Here is a 20,860-nt window from a genome sequence, read left to right as displayed (position 1 = left end):
AATTCTGGTGCATTCTAATTTCAATTCCAATTCTAAAATCAAGATTTCAAGCTGACACAGTTTTCGGACCCTATAGACATGTTTTTCTTCTTATAAAATCTTATGCCATAACGAGGAGCAAAGAATTGGATACTGTAACCATAATGACTTGCTGCAATGTCCGTCACTAAATCAATCGCCACTTAAAAAATGTACACTTACAATAGCGCACACATACACACTGACTTGGGGATGGGTGGGGAAACTGAGTAGAACTATTAAAATAAAAGATGAATTGCAAGTTTATAACCACCAGAAGCCCTGCTTATACTAAAAATGCAGGAAAAAAAATGAACAATCAATATTATATGTAAGAACACCCTCACAACAAAGGAAGCCAACCATTTTCAGTCAATCCTTGCAGAACAGGAAAACAACCGTTTTCAGGACTTCTGCGGCAACAGTGGCTCCAATTGTGGGTCTGTATCTTTCGAGGCCATGGGATTCCTATCACCAGATTCCAACTCAGTGCTCGAGTTCCGCTCTATGTTTCAATAGCCTCCGAAAGATACTTGGTTTTTCCCTGGTTGTTCCTTCGTCTGGTGTCTTGGATGTTTCTTTTAAGCTCTGTACATGTTGAAGGCAGACTTGAAAAGCGTCATGCACTCTGACAAAGTACCACTCTCTACCAATCAGATTGACAACACCAGATTTTGCCATGGTCAGAAGAACATCTTGGCTCGGATTGGCAATGGCCATCTGCAAACAGAACCCATATGGTGGCAATGAAAAATCAAATTAAGTTCTCAAGAGATTTAACAATGCATACTAAATTTAAAATCCCGGATTCTTTCATCAAGTGGGACTTCCAACCTGGATGTCCCGTGACTTGTGATCCTGACACAGCTCTTTCAAAGATTAAATAGCACTTGAGTCTATATATGTAACGGCTGGGGAAAAATAAAACTAAAATAAATAAAGAACGGTTGAAATATAAGAGATTCACTTCAAAACAGTATCATAATTTATTCAAATTCACCAGAAAACTTGGCAATGGAAGATAAGTGAGAGAAATGAGGAGTAAACTCATATAAAACTAAGGATTACTCCAGGAGTATAACCTAGAAAAATCTGATACCCGCCGGCTATCTTAACCAACTTAAGATGTCAACAGATGAGGTATTGAGCATGGAGATCATCAGAGCCATCTATTGAGTAGTTAATGGGGGTACCAAGTATTTATATGAACCATGCATGTGTTATATCCAGTAGGCTTCTGTACTATGTCATTTTAAGGAAGCATTAGTTTTCACCTGTCTTTGATGTAACTTGAAAATATACTGGGGCATCAATTCAAACAATGACAAATCCCATTGTATGTATATGCTTCGGGGTACTGTTGAATGCTTCTATACACGGTGATGCATGGAAGACGGCCCAAGACAGCTGCAGAATGAAACAAATTGATGAATAAGCAGGTAAAAGTGTATCCTGAAGTTTTGACTCAAGCACATATGAACACAAACAGAAAAAACAAGGATTGAGCTCTTAGGTCTAATTTGTGACCAAGACAGCAAAGGACACTCACTATCCAGAAAGAAGGAATAGAACTTCGACCTAGAAAGAACAATTCTGATTATTATTTAGGCCTGGCCAATTCCTGTCTTCGGCTGGGCTGATTACACTGTAACTATTACTTTACACGAGACACAGTTTTTTTTCTTGTTTTTTTTTTTTACACGAGAGACAGTTGAGTGCCCAGTAACTTTATATAAAGAAGGAATGATGTCATTATTGTTATTCTTGCTTTTTATATGAATAAGGAAAGAGCCTTCCAAAATAAAAAGAGTAGCATGTAATAAGGTCACGGTGACGCTGGTTGCCAAACAGATTGTTAGGGCTCATTGTGTAAATAAGGAAAGATCCTCCTTCCCATTGAGGCCTCAAGTATTCCAATTGCGAAGCGAAACCCGGTGGACATCGATGGCGACGGCAATCGGACTCATGCTAATGCAAAGATCCCGGAAGAGGGTAATCGCTGCATCGAGGTCTGTGCCCGAGGAGGAGGAGGTCGAGAAAACTGTGTATCTTCGCGCAAGTGCGACGTTGCTTAACAAACAGTCTAAAAAGACAGTGTCGGATTGGTACGTTATTAAGTTATCAAGCAAGGATTGCACTGAGACGACGACTCAGAAGAGAAGGACGAAGACAGGAGGTGGTGGTTTAGTACTGTGCAGAAAAAGAAGAAGAAGAAGAAGAAGAAGAGAGGAAGGATCAAAAAACCAGCAGGATCTCAAATCGATCATGAAGTACACCACCAATTACTCGTTGCATAGCCGCTTTGCGGCTGTGGGCTCCACCATATACTGCACTAATGCCGCCAACGACGTCTCCCGCCATGTCATTGCATTGGACATTACGAATCCTAGTACTAGTTTGGAGTGGCAATCCGTTCCTTCCATGAACATCAAAAGGGAAGGACGTTATACTGAGGCAGTAACGGCGGACGATGGTAAGATCTATGTGTTTGGTGGTTTGAACCGTTGGAAACTAAAACCCAGCAACGAACGATTTGAAGTGGAGGTTTTCGACCCGAGACAGAACACCTGGGAGGCTGTGAATCCACCGCCTCAAGAGATGTGGCGACTGGAATGTGATTGTCTTGTATTTTCAGTGTATGATTATAGTTCAAGGAGGATTATTTTGGGTTCGCGTGATGGTTTCTTCCTTGTCTATGATTTGAGAGATGCTTCTTGGGGAGTTCTACCCAAAAAGTTTAGTAGATTGGATGACCAAATCAGTCGCCCCGCATTCTTTGATAACACTCTTTACTGGATTCAGATTGTGGACTACAACACTTATAGGTGCGACGTATGTGCCTACGATTTGGATCTCGGAATGATAATTCGCGGCCATATCATGGATGTAGAGCCTAGCTTTTGCCTTTCCCGCATTAGTTCCATGCGTTTTATTCATTTTCGTGGTGATGAGTTCTACTTGATTTGGGTTTACTCCAGACGTTGGGTTCGATGCGAGAGAATGCAAGTTTTAAAACGGGTTGACATGGAGAAGCGACAAGGTAGCCTCCAATGTTGTGTCCTTTCCACCAAAGCTTATATGCTTGACACCGAAGCAAGCAACACCGAATCAAGCGATATCGATGCTGTGGTGCTGTAATGTTTCACTCTCCACTTTCTAACCGGTGTTGATAATTTATTTTTGGGAGTAATTTTGATTGGCGAAAATGTTTTTAGTGTTTTTTCACTATATATATATATATATATATATATATATATATATTTGGTTATGTTTTTAAACACTGCAAAAAGCCTTGCACTTCGCTTAGGCTCTGTTTGAAATGGTACAAGTGTCCTTGTGTTGTGTGGTATAGCACATTGACTGGTTCTTTGATGGTTTTATTTCTGAAAAGCGTCAACCATATGTTTTCAAGTCAGATTTCAATTCATCAGAACTTCTTAATCGTGTTGTTCGCACTTCTAGCAGGTATTCAACTAAGGTTCTAGCTAACAAAACCATATTTCCGACATCATTTTCCCAACTAGAACATACCTTAATTATAAAATGAGGCCATGTACCAATTCCATCCCATCAGCTCCACCGCTCACTGCATACTGCCCAAACTATATATACACATTTATATATATATATATATAGAGAGAGAGAGAGAGAGATAACAGGTTGAATGTAATTTATGGTTGGATTATTGGCTACCAAACGGTCCTCTTCTTAATCAGCAATAAACAGAGGTGGACTTGCTGCAGAATAACCTTCATATGACAGTTGACAGCATCATAACCCGATGGACCATACCTGCAGTTCTCAATGCATTAACCATCTTAGTAGTATTCCACCACCTATTGATGACAGGGACTCAGTCCAATGGATTGCTTCCACCACCTATTGATGACAGGGACTCAGTCCAATGGATTGCTTCACCCTCATCTTCCTTCTCCTTCTTGCATACCCTTTCTTGATAATTCAGCTACTGCAGACAAGCATTGGCCTAATGCCTGTCATGTCTGCTAACGAGTCCATGGATCATCTTTTCTTCATACTACTTTATGCATCAATGAACCTGTGAATTGGTGCTCCACTAATTGGAATGCTAAGGGGAGGATTGGGATCGTGATAGGGATAGGGATCAAACCTTCTCTGCAAACTCCTATTGACTGCAGCTGCGTACCTTGTGTGGCAGGAGAGGAACAATGGAGCCTATCCAGGCAAAGTTTCCTCCCCTTGGCCTCGTTAAGAGGACTGTTACCAATAAGGCTAGCAGTCATCAAGTTCATCTCTGCCTCCATTCTTCGACAATCATCTTCTCATCAGGCACTGCAGAGTATATTATTTTGCAACAGGACAACGCCTTGGCTGCTGGGAATAGATGGCTTCTGGACTTGCATTGAGGACAATCTGGATGACACTCTTCTTAGGATCTTCTCTTGCTTTGGTTTCAATCTGGATGACACTCTTCTTAGGATCTTCTCTTACTTTGGTTTCGACGTCTCTTTCGTCGTGGTGGTGGTTTTTTTTTTTCGGTATTTGCTTTCTCTTAATTTCTTTGTTTATTGATCATATGTACTCCTTTGGGTTCATTTCTGTCCCCTCTTTTGATGCTCTGTAGCTTGTTGGCTATTAAGCTTCTCTTCAACTTTCTCTCATCCTAAGTAGGACAGTCACTAATTCATATTGCTTTTCTTTCTTATAAAATCTTATGCCATAACAAGGCAGCAAAGAATTGGATAGTGTAACCACAATGACTTGCTGCAGTGTCTTGTCATTATTAAATCAATCACCACTTCAAAAAATGTACAATTACAATACCACATTGATACTTGGGGATGGGTGGGGCAACTGAGTGGAACTATAAAAAAATGATGAATTGCACAAGTTTATAACCACAAGCCCTGCTTACACCACAAATGCAGGAAAAAAAGAATAATCAATATTATACGTAAGCACTCCCTTGCAGAACAGGAAACCAACCGTCTTCATGACTTCCGCGGCAACAATGGCTCCAATTGTGGGTCTGTATCTTTCGAGATACCAGATTCCAACTCAGTGCTCGAGAATCGTTCCGCTCTATGTTTCAATAGCCTCTGCAAGATGCTTGGTTTATCCTCGGTTGATGCTTCTTCTGGTGTCCTGGATGTTTCTTTTAAGCTCTGTACATGTTGAAGGCAGACTTGAAGAGCGTCATGCACTCTGACAAAGTACCACTCTCTACCTATCAGATCGACGACACCAGATTTTGCCAGTGTCAGAAGAACATCTTGGCTTGGATTGGCAATGGCCATCTGCAAATAGAACCCATATGGTGGCAAAGAAAAATAAAATTAAGTTCTCAAGAGATTTAACAGCACATGTTAAATTTATAATCCTGGATTCTTTCATCAAGGCTTCCAACCTGGATGTTCCGTGACTTGTACTCCTGATGCAGCTCTTTCAGAGCTTGAACAGCACTTGAGTCTATATATGTAATGGCTGCGGAAAAATGAAACTAAAATAAATAAAGCACAGTTGAGATAACTCGGCAATGGAACATAAGTGAGGAATGAGGAGTCAACTCATATAAAACCAAGGATTACTCCAGGAGTAAAAGTGTATAACCTAGAAAAATCTGATACCCGAAGCCAAACAGACCAACTATCTTAACCAACTTAAGAAGTCAACAGATGAGGTATTGAGCACGGAGATCATTAGACCCATCTATTGAGTAGTTAATGGCGGGTACTAAAAGTATTTATATGAACGTTGTTAGTGTTATGCTGTTAAGAAACTGTATTTTGAATCTAAATGAACGGTCAACAAGTCTTTGAGAATGTCGAGAGAATTTTTGCAATGCCAACGATTAGCTAAAAAATATTAATGACTAAAAACTAATATTAAGAGGAAAAAACAAACGGTTAGGGCAATGGAAAGAACCAAGACTTAAAAATTATCCATAATTCCGTTAAGCATATAAATACACACACACATCCATAGCACCACAAGAGAGTGAGCAGATTATACCAACTTCACAAGAAAATATCCTGCTATAATGAAATTAGAACATATATTCTCTAAATAGCCATCAAATATCCATCTTTACCGTGATGAATTATTGAATTAAAATGACTAGTAGACCAGGGGTGTAAAACAAGCTAGGCAAGGTCAGGCTGGTCCTAAAGCTTTCAGGCCAATGTCTGGGCCATTGGGCTCCCACCCTTTCTTCGGTCCAGGCCAAAGTGCCGAGGATTTCAAAACCAAGGCCCAGGCTCAAGCCTCAAGCTTAGATGCCCAAATCATGCCTTAAATTCTTCTATAGAGTAGAAACAAAGCAAGACAATGCAAGGTGACATTTTTGTCCGTTTTGCACGAACAAGAAAGCATAAAGAATAGAGATCCAAAGACATAGGTCTATAACAAAAAGTGTTTATGCAAAATAAAGATACAGATTTTAGCACAAGTCAAAAGAGCACTTGGACTTCTGAAAAGTAGAAAATAAGTGGAAGGTGATGAAAACTTACGTGCCATCTCTATAATCACAAAGTAAATTCTATCAACCTCTGGTCCACGTCTTGTAGATCCGTCAACCTCAACTTCATACTCCCGTAACCTGATAGAGAAAATTCTGTATGATTCAAAATTTTATACCTTTGACTAATTACGAAAGAACAAACAAGCTGGTGTCACACTTGCAGCAGCACAACTAGTAGGCTTCTGTACTATGTCATTTCAAGGAAGCATTAGTTTTCACCTATCTTTGATGTAACTTGTATTGGCAAAATACATTGGGGCATCAATTCTAACAATTACAATTCCATTGTATGTATATGCTTCTGGGTACTGTTGAATGTTTCTATACACAGTGGTGCCTGGAAGACGGCCCAAGACAGCTGCAGAATGAAACAAATGGATGAATAAGCAGGTAAAAGTGTGTCCCAATGTTACGACTTAAGAACGCATAAACACAAACAGAAAAACCAGGGTTGAGCTCTTAGGTCCAATTTGTGACCAAGACAGTTAAGGACACTCACTATCCAGCAAGAAGGAATAGAACTTTGACCTAGAAAGAACAATTATGGACATAGTGGAAAGATGAAGTAAAATAACAGCACTTATTTCTTTAAGTTGAAACAAGACTTCAACAAAAATGAAAAATATGATTGTGATTACGACGGCAATAACAATGACAACAAACATGATTGCTACCATCCTGCCAGAGAAATAGAAACTGAATCAAAGAAAGAACATGCATAACATGTTTATATCTCGGAGTCCAAGAAATGATGATGGTTTTACGTGGGAGTATAAAATACATTCATAATCATTAAAACAGAATAAGGAAACTCACCAATATGGGGATTTGCTGATTCATGGATAACAAATGCGAGTGAAACACCAACCTGCAATTTTGAAAAAAAATGCAACATTTAATAAGATAAGCTTTAATAAGTGTTCAAACAGCATTCATGCACTGCCTACACATTTACAGCACTAATCTGTGATGCACTAGCAACTGCAGAACTGAGGGAGGTGAATTTGTTTTCAAGTGCTAAAATGGAAAAATGCCACCAGAAGTCACTAAAATACTAACAATGTTACACCCTTTGAAGGACATATATTAGGACATAAGGAGGAGTAACTACTGAAAAGAAAAAGAATACACATGAGCTCTTTATGAGTTCCGAATAATCATGCCCCTTCGTTGAGAATTTATGGTTGATTTTGTTGTGCAGTGCAATAAACAAGGAAAGGGCTTTTGTTGAGATTTGGTTACTTCTACAAGAGTAGTACAACACACTTGTCTCTATGTTACCTACATTAGATACTATTAAGTCCCTCAAGTGAGAATAAGGAACATCAGCATAACATGGAAAAGTTGATGCATATAAATTTTTTTTTCCTGAATGAAGTTGATGCATTTAGAATCCTTACAAATCTGAAAATTTTAAGCTGTCTTGGGGCGTGAAAAGTTGAAACAAGGACATTAAAGTACATTCCACAAAATTTAAATGCATAAAAGATTATGTTCAATATACTATCATATACTTTACTTACCCCAATAAGGACACCAATCTCTATACCGAGGAATAAAGTAGTTGTGCTAGTAATGGTCCAAAGAAGAAAATCTTTCTTATCTACACGCCATAAAAAAATAGCCTCATCATAATCCACCTGAAATGATAAGCATGAAGGGGGGAAAAGAAAGATGTAACTTTGCAATCTGAACAAGACAATATCAGTAATTCAGTAATTCTCTTTCACTTTTTTGTGCACCTAAATGACAGGCAATCAACTGTTACAACAGCTCCTAATAGAAGGATACCATTCTGAGGGATTTGCAAGAAATCAAATATGTTCTTTCCCGACCTATATGAACTGATGCTTTACACTAGTCTGAAGTCCCAAATTGAACATTTTGAAGCTTCAAATCAAGGTCTATGTCTGATGCCTACAGATAAGTTGTGGTCACGGACACAAGAATAATAATACTTTCAAAGTTGAAGAATAATAACATTAGTTCTTTGCACAATAAGATGGGTAACAGGTATTTCAATAATTAAAAAATAAAATAAAATGTATCTAGACATTGAAGATAATTCTATCTATCAAAGAGGAAAGGAAAATAATAATGTTTGCAATGTGACACTGATTTATAAATAACAATCTTATATTCCTGTAAGTTCACAATACAGTATGCAATCATCGATTGATAGGTTCCGAGATGTAATAACAATCTTATATTCCTGTAAGTTCACAATACAGTATGTAATCATCGATTGATAGGTTCCAAGATGTCTAATAAAACACAAATAACTGAGAAGAATAGCTTTATGAATGTTTGGTAAAGTTCCAAGATGTCTAATAAAACACGAATAACTGAGAAGAATAGCTTTATGAATGTTCAACAAACATACTCTTAAATGATTAAATCTTCACCCCAAATTAAGAACATAAAAGCAGTTTTGATGCGATCAATAGGCACAAGTACACAACTATCCTTCTGGATATGTGCTATTTAAGTGTAGGATGAGGAACCCTCCTCCAAGAGAACAAAATTTCAGAATCCAGTCAAGCTAATAATTTATTTTTAGCACAGCCTAAATTGCTAATTGCAAAGAATGGCGCCTATACTATGGATTACAAATAAATGACTATGGCAGTAGGTTCTCCTGAAAAGTAATCAATGCACCTTATACAATAGCACATTGAGTAGTACAACAACCATGAGAACCCAAGCAAACATATTAACTTCATAATCTGGAAACATATCATACTCACCAGCCCAATTACTGCAGAGATCACAATAGCAGCCAGAGCACACTGCAGAGGTCATTGAGACCACAGAACCCATAGTGAGCATTGCTTCATTAAAATCAAACTAACAGGGTCACTAAAACAAAATCCAAAAATAAAAAGATGGTTGCAATGCTAGCTAGCATCTTAGTCTCTGAAGGTTACTTCTTCTAGTGAGCACACCGAAAAAATTACTGAAATGATATTTTGAGCAAAACTTGATGGTGGAAATTGGAATTCACAGAATAAGACATGGTAAATGAGCCCGTAACAGCAGGTATGAAACTTTTCTAAAAGATAGAAATAATGCATGAACAGCAAAACCATACCTGGGGTATGTATTCGAACAATGGAGTTAGAAACAAAAGAGCGCAGCCCATTATGATTCCCATCACAATTCCAGATAAGCCAGTTTTGGCCCCACTTTCGTTATTCACAGCAGACCTAGAAAAGGAACCTAGAATGGCATTCAAAAAAATAACCTTGTTTTAGAAGCATGTCACAGTAATAAAAGGTTCATGATGCACTGAGCTATAAATAATGAAACTTATTGTTTTTGTTAAATATTCATCTTTAAGAACAGAAAACGCATGACCTTTAGCAACCTCGAAAATCTCACCTGTTGTAGGGTATGCTGAAAAGAATGAACCAAAGATATTGGCTACACCAAGACCAAACAACTGTTGAAAGACAAAATTTATATGTTAAAAAGTGGTTTAATTTTTATTTTTCTTTGCAAGATTGCTAAAGAAGCAAATATGTTGCTACTTCTAGTTAAGATGGCTAAGAATTAAGAACTAAAAAAAGCACCAACACATCTTATGTTGCTATTTTTCCCCCTTCTTCTACAGTATGCAGCAACTATAATAAAAATATCCACCAGTATAGAGCATGCAACTATATTTTGTGTCAACCTATAGTGAAGCAATAAGTAATAAGAGTACACATCAAGCACTTCGACAGGTATTCCTATAACATGCAAGTGCAGTTAATATAATGATTTTTTTGGTAATTAATATAATAGGATTTGTAAAGGTTGTAAATCAGCATACCTCTTGATTTGCATCCAACTCATACCCATTCTTTGCCGCCAATGCTTTAGCAATCCCCACAGATTCCTTGAGTTTAAAAGATAATATGGTTGAAGGGATATTTACAGTTCATATCTAGAAAACAAAAAACTATGAATTATTTTACTTCACTTACCAATATAGCCACACCAGTAATGAGAAGTGTAGTTGGAATCAAAGACTTCACATACCCAAAATCTTTAGGAATGGAGAATTTTGGGAGTCCCTGAGGTATATCTCCTACCTAACAAAATAGCATTATTTACAAGCTCTGATTGCAATCACACTTAAATTAAATTAAATTTCTCAGTAACGAAATAGAATTCTTGTAAGACGGCTAAACAAAATATTATTAATATACTGATGCCAAATGGGGGGAAAAAAAACATATTGGTTAATCAGTAGAAAGTCCATCTCAAACATCACTTCAATATAATTTTATCTAAAACACCATGTCTGACCAAGACTGCATGATGCATAGAACTCTCTTTTGTAGTTGGATCGTAATCCTTCCATTACTCTTCTCCCTGCTTCACCAGTTATCTTATCCAGAACCTTCACAAACAGAGGGCAAATGCAACCCAATCTATTGAACTATCAAAGTCATAGTCCACACCGATATTTTATCACGGTTTCTCTTTCCAAATATCCAAATATTTTGTTCCATAATATCACATAAATATGGTTTTTTTTTTTTTTTTTTTTTTTTTTTTTTTATGTTCTTGTCCCGGAAAACAAGAACAGAACAATAAACTAAAGAAATTCCTGATGTATATTATAAATTAAGTGAACAATTTTGTCAATGTATTTACCATTGAAATGAACAATTCTGTTTTTTCATAGTACAGAACAATTTTATAATACAGAAACACATTGAAATGCAAACCAACAAATTGCTAGTTCCTTATGTTGTGTTTTTTTTCCCCGAGAATTAGTGCCTTGTGATATGCTAACCAAGAAAAAGAAAAAAAAAAATCAAACAAACTTACTTTACAAATGAGATCTACAAAGTATATTAGGTCACCAAGCAATGAAATGTACAAATAATTAGTGAAGCTAAGATGAGAATACAGAGTGAATTAGGCCAGTAAACAATGAGATGTACAATTGATTAGGTGGATAAGGGATGACAACTATGAGATAGAAACCACTAAAGAACGAAAATCCGAAAACCCGTCTCCTAAGTCCCGAACTAAGGTAGAAGAACAAGGGAATTGAAACATGTTGATCATGAACAGAGATGACCAAAAGATGAGTTTGGCTGTAGAGTAACTAGACCACAAACAAATGAAATGTACAATTGATTAGTGGATTTCAGATGCAAATGCGTAAAAAACAAATACCCAAAAACCCAAGGAATGGAGAAAGGTTCGCCCGACATCCCCTATTTTCGCTTCAAAGGATGAAATCCAGCCTTCCAGTACGTATACCTTCTGGCAGGTATGATTGTTAGCAGTCAGAGCAGGCATATGCCAAGAGAAGTCTTCCAAATGGGCTAGAAAAAGGCTAGCTGTAGGATACAGTCACCGCTTTGAAGGGAGGACCGGGGGGGTTCGGACTCATTGGACCAGACAGATAGTGGATACAAGGTCCACAGCAAGAAGGTTGGGACAGTAGTACGCCTGGTTCACCTCACCATCTTCTACCACCGCTGTCTGCATTCAGTAACAAGTCATTTGCACATGGGGAAATCCATTATTCAACAACATATCAATTCTTCCCCTGCCCCTAGAATGGAACTAGACCAGACAAGGTCTTCTCATCCATCTCATCTAGCGGCTCTTGTTCAGCTAACAGTAGAGGAGAGGGCATTTGACAAGAAATCAAACCGCTCCTTCAAGTCACAGAAAATCAAGAAGAAAGGCTAAGGGAACCCCTGTATGTCCCGAGCATACTGGCAGCTGCAAGGTCTCTCCTAAATCCCAAAATTAAGGTAGAAGAACAGAGGAGTTGAAACAGATTGGTCATACACAGAGATGGCCAATGATGGCATTTGTCGAGAGAAGCGAGTTAGTGCTAGATGAAGGATAAAAAATGGACACAAATGCAATCTATGACATGTATATTTAGTAGGAAACTATTAAACTGTTAACGGTTAAACAAATTAGCCAATACATGGTTTCACCAGCGCCTCCAGTTCATATCCATGATGTTTCCTCAAATGGGAAGGAAACCCTATGGAAAGAATATCACCACATGAACAGTAATATCCTCCCAACATCCAGTGTATAGTTGTATATGTAATGAAATTAGCCCCAAAAAAGAAAGCAATATCTTCAACACATTGGAATAGCATGGCGGTTTCTCTGCAGCTGGGATAAGACAAAGTATCTGATATTGACAGTCTGGCGTTAGTTTTGGTTAAGGTTACTTCTTCAGGGACAAGTTAGCTATCTTCTAGTCGATGGCATTTGACGAAAAGGAAAGATCTCTGCCGACGATCCTCAGGCCTCGACACTGGGTAGATGCAAACTTTATAGTGATAATTTAAATTAACATTTAGTTAAATGCAAACTTTATTTTGATAATTTAAATTAACATTTAGTTAAATGCAACTTTCTCATGACTATTGCTACTACTCAATTCCAGTAGTATAAAGTGAGGTACATTCATGTTACTCACCAAAGAAATGGAAGATGGATTAAATATTTTCACAACGGCTGTACCCAGAACCACTGCTGTAAGGGGCCCAGCTGCTCGCAGAAACCGCAAGTACTTCCTTGATTTCCCCTACACATTAAACAATTCAAAGCATTAAAGAAAAATAAATTGATACAAATAGAGACAAGTGCTCACTTCATTTAAAAACAGAAAAAGAGCTCATACCAAGTGCTTCATGACCAGAAGAATTGCTAGAATGATAGATCCCATTACAAAAGGAGGCCAAGAAAACTACAAAAGGAAAACACTTCCTGTAGTTAATAAAAGAAAAAATAAACAAGTGAAGACCTAGAGTAAAACAATCAAACAGAAAGTTAGATGGAATAACATAGTGAACGATGTCTCACTAATAACGATTGACCAGTACAGATGACAGGAGAAAAGTTTCAACACCATGTACTTAAATATCAAATAGCACTCATGGTTTCAGTATCAGTGGCTATCAGGTTCAGAACTAGCTGGTGTATCAAAGGTACCAAAAGTACGACAATATTGATAAATGATAGTGCTTCTTCAAGTGTGCAAGTCAAAATGTCAATATCACTGCATCCCAAGTATAGCAGCCACATAAGTCATGCATTTTTGTTCCTGAAAGGGGCAAAACCCTTTCTTCCTCGTTTTACCTTGTAGCATAATGATTTTCATGACACCGTTTCAACCAAAGTACGAATTTTTTTTTTTTTTTTTTTTTTTTTTTTTTTTTTTTTTTTTTTTTTTGAGAATAACACAACCAAAGTATGATTTTGGAAGGTCAAACCTAGTTCGAAGGGACTTGAGCTAGACTTAAGCTCTTGCTTGTAAGCTTCAGGAGTTTTTTGAAAATATAAAGTTATTTAAAAACTCAAAAGTTTGGGATTCTCATTAAGGTGCGGCAATGCATTCCTTACCAAGTCTGAAGGAGTCTATTGTCATTTGATTAGCTTTTCAGGTTTGTCTAACAAATAAAATTAGAAGTATTTCAGGTCAACTCTATTTTTGCTAGAATAATAATTACATAAATAATCAAAAGAAATAGTGAAAGTAAACAATCAGTCATACTTATTAGAAACAATAACAGCATAAAAAGCCAATATAAAGTTCCCTACACATGGCAAGTCATATATATATATATACATGTTAGAAGAATATTACTATTGTTTTAAATTGGATTACAAGGAAAAGAGAAATCTTCACATGCATGCCTAAAGCATTCAGAGAGTTTTCTTATCCTTAAAAAGGAAAATTCAATAGCTTCACCCAGTACATAATCCATAACCTAACAAATGTGATCATCCTATATCATTTGAGCAACCAAACACTAGAGAAATTTTCAATTATGAATATAACCAATACAATAAAGCTGGAGATACAAGCAAAAGTGTTTAAAATGATGGCAATGGTCTAGACATAATGTGAAAGCATATTTTATGCAAGTATTATTTAAAAAAGAACAGCATGATACTCAATTTACCAATAAATACAATTACAAGATTTCATTCAAATAATTACATCAAAACTTAAAAAAATTCATTCAAGCTATTAAAGTAATTGTGATTACATCTCAATCTTATAAAATACAAATCCCTGAAAGTTGTGCACATAAATCAACAAGAAGGTGTATACAAATGCAGTTATAAAAATAAAACGATTACCATGCAAAAGACTTATCATAGACATGCAAAGCATACCTCATCCGCTCCAGATATGATACTCTTGACCAATGGGATAATTTTGCTACTCCGTTCTATATCATAGCCCAAGAAATATTTTGCTTGAGACAAGGCAATCACAATGGCTGAGGCAGTTGTAAAGCCAGAAATTACAGAGTGGCTGATGAAACGAATAAGCCATCCAAGTCTAGAGCAGAAAAATAGGACCAAGATTCTTTGTTAAAAGGCCAAAAAAATATTAGAAAACCAATTCATAAAAATATAAAAGATGTAGATCTTGTGAAGCTGAAGAGGTTGACCACAATGGGGTTCATGCTGAGTCTCCACCCAACTCTAAAAGGAAAAAAGGACGGCGCAATAGGGCATATTAAGCTAGTGTAGTAGTCCTATTGTCAAACAGAAAGGCTCACACTTACAGAATTTGCTGGACATGGAGATCAGAGATTTTTGGAATTACACTGCTTCAGCATTACTCTTTGACAATATTATGGCCAGAACAACCAAACGACTGACATGGTATCATAATTTATTATGTAGCCATAAGAATATGGATTTTTCAGCATGTTAAAATTTTTGAAACCATCAATTCTAACAAGAAGTCCGTGAGTCTTTCTGCAGCATTAAAATGATGCAGATTCCCCCATATGTCCAGAGCAAACTGAACTTGAAATACACATGATATATACATCATAAATACAAAGATTTACAACTTTAAAAAGTGTAAAAGAATATAAAATGACTTGATTTCCAGAGCACAAAAAAGATAGCGTGGGTACCTTAGAAGCCCCATTATGCATTCTAAAATTCCAACCAACAGCGCCAATAATATTGCAAGTTCTGTGTATAACGCATCGGAAGAATCAACAATGCTGCCTAAGACATTAGAGACCAGGAGGGAAACCAGTGCTACTGGACCAATTGCTAGCTGGCGAGATGACCCAAATATGCCATAGACAAATATAGGCACAAAACCAGAATCTGCCTTGCAAAGCCAAACCAAGAATGCCAGAGTTACATAGGTGGTATGATTTATAAGCGGGTGTAAAGCAAATAAGTCATCATATAAATGGCAAAATAGGAACAACCAAGTAGCCCCATTGCAATGCAGAAGTACCGTGGCAATGCAAAACGCCACTCTATAATCACCTATGTTACATGGACTCTTCAAAAGTAGGTGAGGTACCCGTGTCGAACACACAATACTCTAACATGGGTATGGGATATGTGTCCTATACTTGTGGTTGGACATGCACCTAAAACACAAATTCAATTATTCAATTTTATTAAAATTATTATTTTATTTATTTATTTTATAAGTGATTCAATTTTAATTTATCATTGCTTCAAAACAAATAAAATGTTTATATCAGACACTATGTTACACAAATATATAATTTTACTCTAAAAAAAATAAAATAGAAATATTAATTAATTTGAATATTTAGTTGTGTCCATGTGTCCTTCTGTTTAGAGATTTGACACATCCGATGCGTGGATACATACCCGTACTCGACACACGTACTTAAATCCAGGTAACATAGATCATCACACTAGGTTATTAACAAACCAAAGGTAAAGTTTGCAGGTTTAAGCACCTGCAAAATTCAAAAGGCAACAAACTATATTTACAGTGCAGAGTTTGTTTTGTCTTGCCTAAATTTCCAATGGAAAAATAATTAAACAAAATTTGTTCCAGAATTCAACTCAACACAGTCTTCTTCCAACTCTTGGGGTTAGCTACATGAATCATAATTTTCCATTCTTCCATTTTGATTTCATCCATAATTCGCAAAGGATGAATCTAATTTCAAGGTTGAAGTTCAAAAAATTGCATTATTGCACATATAAGAAAAAAAAATATAACTATTTCTTTAGGAAATGCTATAAAAACAAGCTGAATGGTGTAATGATCTCATGATAAACTTACAAAGTCCATATATTGGTTGCAGCCCAGCTAACTTCGCATAAGACATTGACTGGTCAAGTTGAAGTGTTAAAGAAAAAAGTCAAACATACAGAATTAATAATATAAATATATATATATAAACAATTTAAATGAATATTATAACCACATAAACCCCAATACCATTGAAAGATATTTCAAAATTTTATAAAGACCATATAACAATGAGAAGCAAATACCATAATAAAATACAGATGAAGTTACTCAACAGGAGTAAAAAACAACCCATCAAATCATGAATAGTTTAATTGCTCAAAGCAACCAAAACAATTCAATACACAGAAAAGTGTCATCCACGCACTAAGATTCATGTAAAAGTTAATTTATGGTAGAGTTTTAGAAAATTTATTTTATTTTATATATCAATTAATAAATATTTTTTATATTAATAATACTTGTCTAATTAGATTTTTTTATTAAAAAATTTATAATAATAAATAGATAAATAGGTTAATTTAAATTTTATTAGATAGTTTTTAGAGTTTGATAGAGTTTTATATATATATATATATATAAATCTTTTCATATCAATTAATAAATATTTTTTTTATATATAAATAGATACTTAAATACTGAAACTCTTTGCACATTTAATAATAGTATAGATAAAAACTCTTTTTATATCAATTAATAAATATTTTTTTAATATAAATAAATAAATACTGAAACACTTTGGCAGAACTTCTTATTTTACTTTGAAAATTAGACTTTCTTTTATTAAAAAATTCATAATCATAAATAGATAAATAAGTTAATTTGAATTTTATTAGGTAGATTTTAGAGTTTTATAGAGTTTTTTTTTTTTTTTTTTTTTAATGAAAACTCTTTTCATATCAATTAATAAATATTTTTTTATATAAATAAATAAATATTGAAATACTAAAACTCTTTGACAGAGTTTCTATATTCTGTATTTTATATATAAATAAACAAATAAATATTGAAACTTTTTAGCGGAGCTTCTGTAATTCTGAGTTTATGCCCCTATGAATTTCACTCTTTATATTTATCTAATTAGATTTCTTTTTATGAAAAACTCATAATAACAGCTAATTTGTGGTAAAGCTTTATAGAAATTATTTTATTTTCTTTAAATATATTCTTGTCTAATTTAATTTCATTTTATTAAGAAACCCGTAATAAAAGCTAATTTGTGGTAGAGTTTTAGAAAATTTAATTTATTTTATATATCAATGAATAAATATTTTTTATATAAATTATTCTTGTCTAATTAGATTTTTTTATTAAAAAAATCATAACAATAAATAGATAAATAGGTTAATTTGAATTTTATTATGTAGATTTTAGAGTTAGTTAATTTGTAATAGATTTTATAGAAAATTTTTATTTTCTTTAAATATATTATTGTTTCATTATATTTTTTTATTAAAAAAACTCATAATAAATAGATAAATAGGTAATACGTGTTATAATTTTATAGAAAATATTTTTAAAACTCTTTTTATATGAATTAATAAGTATTTTTCAAATTAGATTAGATTTTTATTAAAAAAAACTCATAATAAAAGGTAATTTGTAATAGAGTTTTAGAAAAATTATTTTATTTTTTATATCAATTAAAAAATATTTTTTATATTAATAATTCTTGTCTAATTAGATTTTCTTCAAGTTTCCCAGTTTCAACATCGGGATCCAAATCTTCTTCATGAAAATCTGCTTTAGTATGGGACTCTATTCTATTATTATTAAACTCTAACAAAAATTCTTTTTATAACAATTAATAAATATTTTTTATTTTAATAATTCTTGTCTAATTAGATTTACTTTTATTAAAAAATTCATAATAAATAGATAAATAGGTAATTTGTGTTAGAGTTTTATAGAAACTCTTTTGAACCTATTTTTATATCAGTTAACAAATATTTTTTTATATTAATAATACTTGTCTAATTATATTTTTTTTATTAAAAAACTCAAAATAAATATATAAATAGGTAATTTGTGTTAGAGTTTTATAGGAACTTTTTAAATATATCTTTGTCTAGTGTGATAGGCTTTTATTGAAAATCAAATAGGTAATTTGTGATAGATTTTTATAGAAATTATTTTATTTTCTTTAAATATATCATTTTCTAATTAGATTTAATTTTATTAAGAAACTCATAATAAAAACAAATTTGGGGTAGAGTGAGAGGGGTCTGAGTATAACAGCACCAACCAACACTTTTAATGAGTCTATTACCTATCCAACCATCAATAATTAAAGTGTTTGATCCTACTCTCAAGTGCAAAAATCATCTCTAACCTCAACAAGTTGAAAGAGAAAAATGCACCGCAAAAGACTTGAATGGACACATAGCAATTATTTGCAATCAGCAGTAGAATGTTTGATGCAATCAGGGGGAAAAAAAGAGAAGAAGAAGAAGAATGAAAAAAAAAAAAAAGGAACTTTGCTAATCTCACTCTCTGTATCTGTCCTCAAACAATTTGACATAGGGATTGAACATAACAAAATCTCAATTGCTAAAAGTTGAAAACTGAACTAACCAATTGGTCCAATCATCAATAACTAAGTCCTTGATTCAACCAAATCAAAGCCTAAAGGCACTAATTAAAATTATAGGTAGATATATCCCTTCAATCACTAACTAAAATTAGAAGACAAATCAATCCAATCACTGTCGATTATGTCCCCTACCCAACCAAAATCAACCATACAAATGCCGCGTCAAAAAACAGAAACCGTTCAAATTAAACAGTTAAAAAAAAATGTCAATTTGTTTCCGCATAAAATGTAGAAAGAACAAGAGAAATCATCATCTCAAAGCTACAACTATCACTATTTAAGACTTCAAAAATATGAACGGAACAGTGCAGAATCACTCTGCTTGCTTGCCTAAAAAATTGTAGGAAAAACAAGAGAAATCACAATTTCAAGACTACGATTTTCACTATTTAAAACTCCACTGAGACAGAAATAGTAAATTAGCGTGGTTAACACAAGTAGAAAAAACAGGAGAAATCATCATCTCAAAACTAGAACTATCACAATTAAAGACTCCACAAAACGTGAACGGAACAGTGCAGAATCAATCTGTTTGTTTGCCTAGAAATGTAGAAAAGACAATAGAAATCACAATTTAAAACTATGATTTTCACTATTTAAAACTCCAGAAAAAAAAAAAAAAAACCTCCATTAGAAGTACTCACGGTAATTGTAGAGAGAGAGACTTACCTGAGGGACGAGCATGATACCGACGGTGACACCAGACATGAGATCGATCTGCAAGTATTCTCGCCATTTGTATGTTCGAATCCAACGGTAACAAGGGAGGAAGAGCTCGATCCACTCGTTGGTGGTCATGCGCTTGACCTTGGACCGCCATGTCGAGATCAGAGGAAATTTCGACGGCGACTGCGAGGAAGACGACGTCGTCGTGTTAGGGTGTTGTAAAGGTATGACCTTCACCGGCCGGGAGGTCGTCGGCATGGCGGCCGAGGTTTCCGCTGCAGAGAGATCGCGAATGCTCGAGGAGGCGTACGTTATCTCCATGCGCACCCTCCGTGAACTTTTTAGATCACGCGGTGTAACGCACCTGCGTTTCCCTCGCTTCCTGGACCCACCCCTCTCTCTCTCTTTCTCTCTCCTCCAGTCCTCTCTTTAGGCTTTATATAATCATTATTAAATTCTTGTGGCGCCACACTCTTATCTTTGTTGTGGTCCATCGACCAAAATGAATCACGTGACTACTTACCCAAGAAAACATTAACATGGTAGAAAATAAAACTTTTTTTGTTTACGGAGTGTTAGCATCGTGGAAATATTTTTTAAATTAATTCTCAGAAGTGGAGTGTGGAGGAATATTTTGGAATTTTGTGGTGAGAATTTGATTCTACACTGAGAAAATGAAAGAATATTGAAATATGAGAGAAGACACGTGATCTAGCGGGGTTAGACATTTTTTTTTTTTAGTTGGGCCTACCTGCTCGCTCCCTTGCTCTTATCTTTGTTGGATTGGACCATTAAATGGTCCATTCCTACTTTGTGGGCTTGTAGAGAAAAAAAATTTAATTGCCGCAGTTGCAATAAGGGACGAGTCTAATGTGGGCTAAGTGGGGGGCGCAAATCCCCTATTGTTCATTATCCTACAGTCCTCTGCTGTGAGCTGATTAATGTCATGTTTGGCTTGGCACAAGAAAAAGAAGTTCACAAACGGCACAGTAACTTAACATGCCAACTGTAAAGCCAAAAAAAAAAGTTAAAATAAGTTACCGCC

The 20,860-nt window shown here is 35.0% G+C and overlaps 2 protein-coding genes across 3 annotated transcripts; both read right to left on the bottom strand.

Moving 5' to 3' along the window:
- Positions 1-214: 214 nt before the first annotated feature.
- LOC132268549 (sulfate transporter 4.1, chloroplastic-like) lies at positions 215-1,426 on the bottom strand. Its single transcript, XM_059769381.1, has 2 exons — positions 1,293-1,426; positions 215-738 (listed from the first exon to the last, which is right to left on the bottom strand). The coding sequence occupies exons 1-2, from the start codon at positions 1,326-1,328 to the stop codon at positions 505-507; spliced, it is 270 nt and encodes an 89-aa protein (XP_059625364.1). The 5' UTR covers positions 1,329-1,426; the 3' UTR covers positions 215-504.
- A 3,319-nt stretch (positions 1,427-4,745) lies between these two features.
- On the bottom strand, positions 4,746-20,231 carry LOC132270994 (sulfate transporter 4.1, chloroplastic-like). 2 transcript variants are annotated; one of them, XM_059772213.1, is made up of 17 exons: positions 19,819-20,231; positions 16,587-16,635; positions 15,436-15,637; positions 14,678-14,846; positions 13,176-13,241; positions 12,972-13,079; positions 10,486-10,593; positions 10,332-10,397; positions 9,899-9,959; positions 9,609-9,736; positions 9,265-9,306; positions 8,041-8,157; positions 7,334-7,385; positions 6,737-6,875; positions 6,507-6,595; positions 5,405-5,481; positions 4,746-5,294 (listed from the first exon to the last, which is right to left on the bottom strand). In XM_059772213.1, the coding sequence occupies exons 1-17, from the start codon at positions 20,134-20,136 to the stop codon at positions 4,989-4,991; spliced, it is 2,097 nt and encodes a 698-aa protein (XP_059628196.1). In that variant the 5' UTR covers positions 20,137-20,231; the 3' UTR covers positions 4,746-4,988. The 2 variants fall into 2 exon arrangements, with proteins under 2 accessions (XP_059628196.1, XP_059628195.1); XM_059772212.1 differs by lacking the exon at positions 16,587-16,635 and having other exon boundaries at positions 19,819-20,102.
- Positions 20,232-20,860: the final 629 nt, after the last annotated feature.

Source organism: Cornus florida, unplaced genomic scaffold (genome assembly GCF_030987335.1).
Source record: "Cornus florida cultivar Cherokee Brave unplaced genomic scaffold, ASM3098733v1 CherokeeBrave_3.0.0_Hap2_Chr08, whole genome shotgun sequence".
Classification (NCBI taxonomy): domain Eukaryota; kingdom Viridiplantae; phylum Streptophyta; class Magnoliopsida; order Cornales; family Cornaceae; genus Cornus; species Cornus florida.
This window is presented reverse-complemented; position numbering and strand designations above follow the sequence as displayed.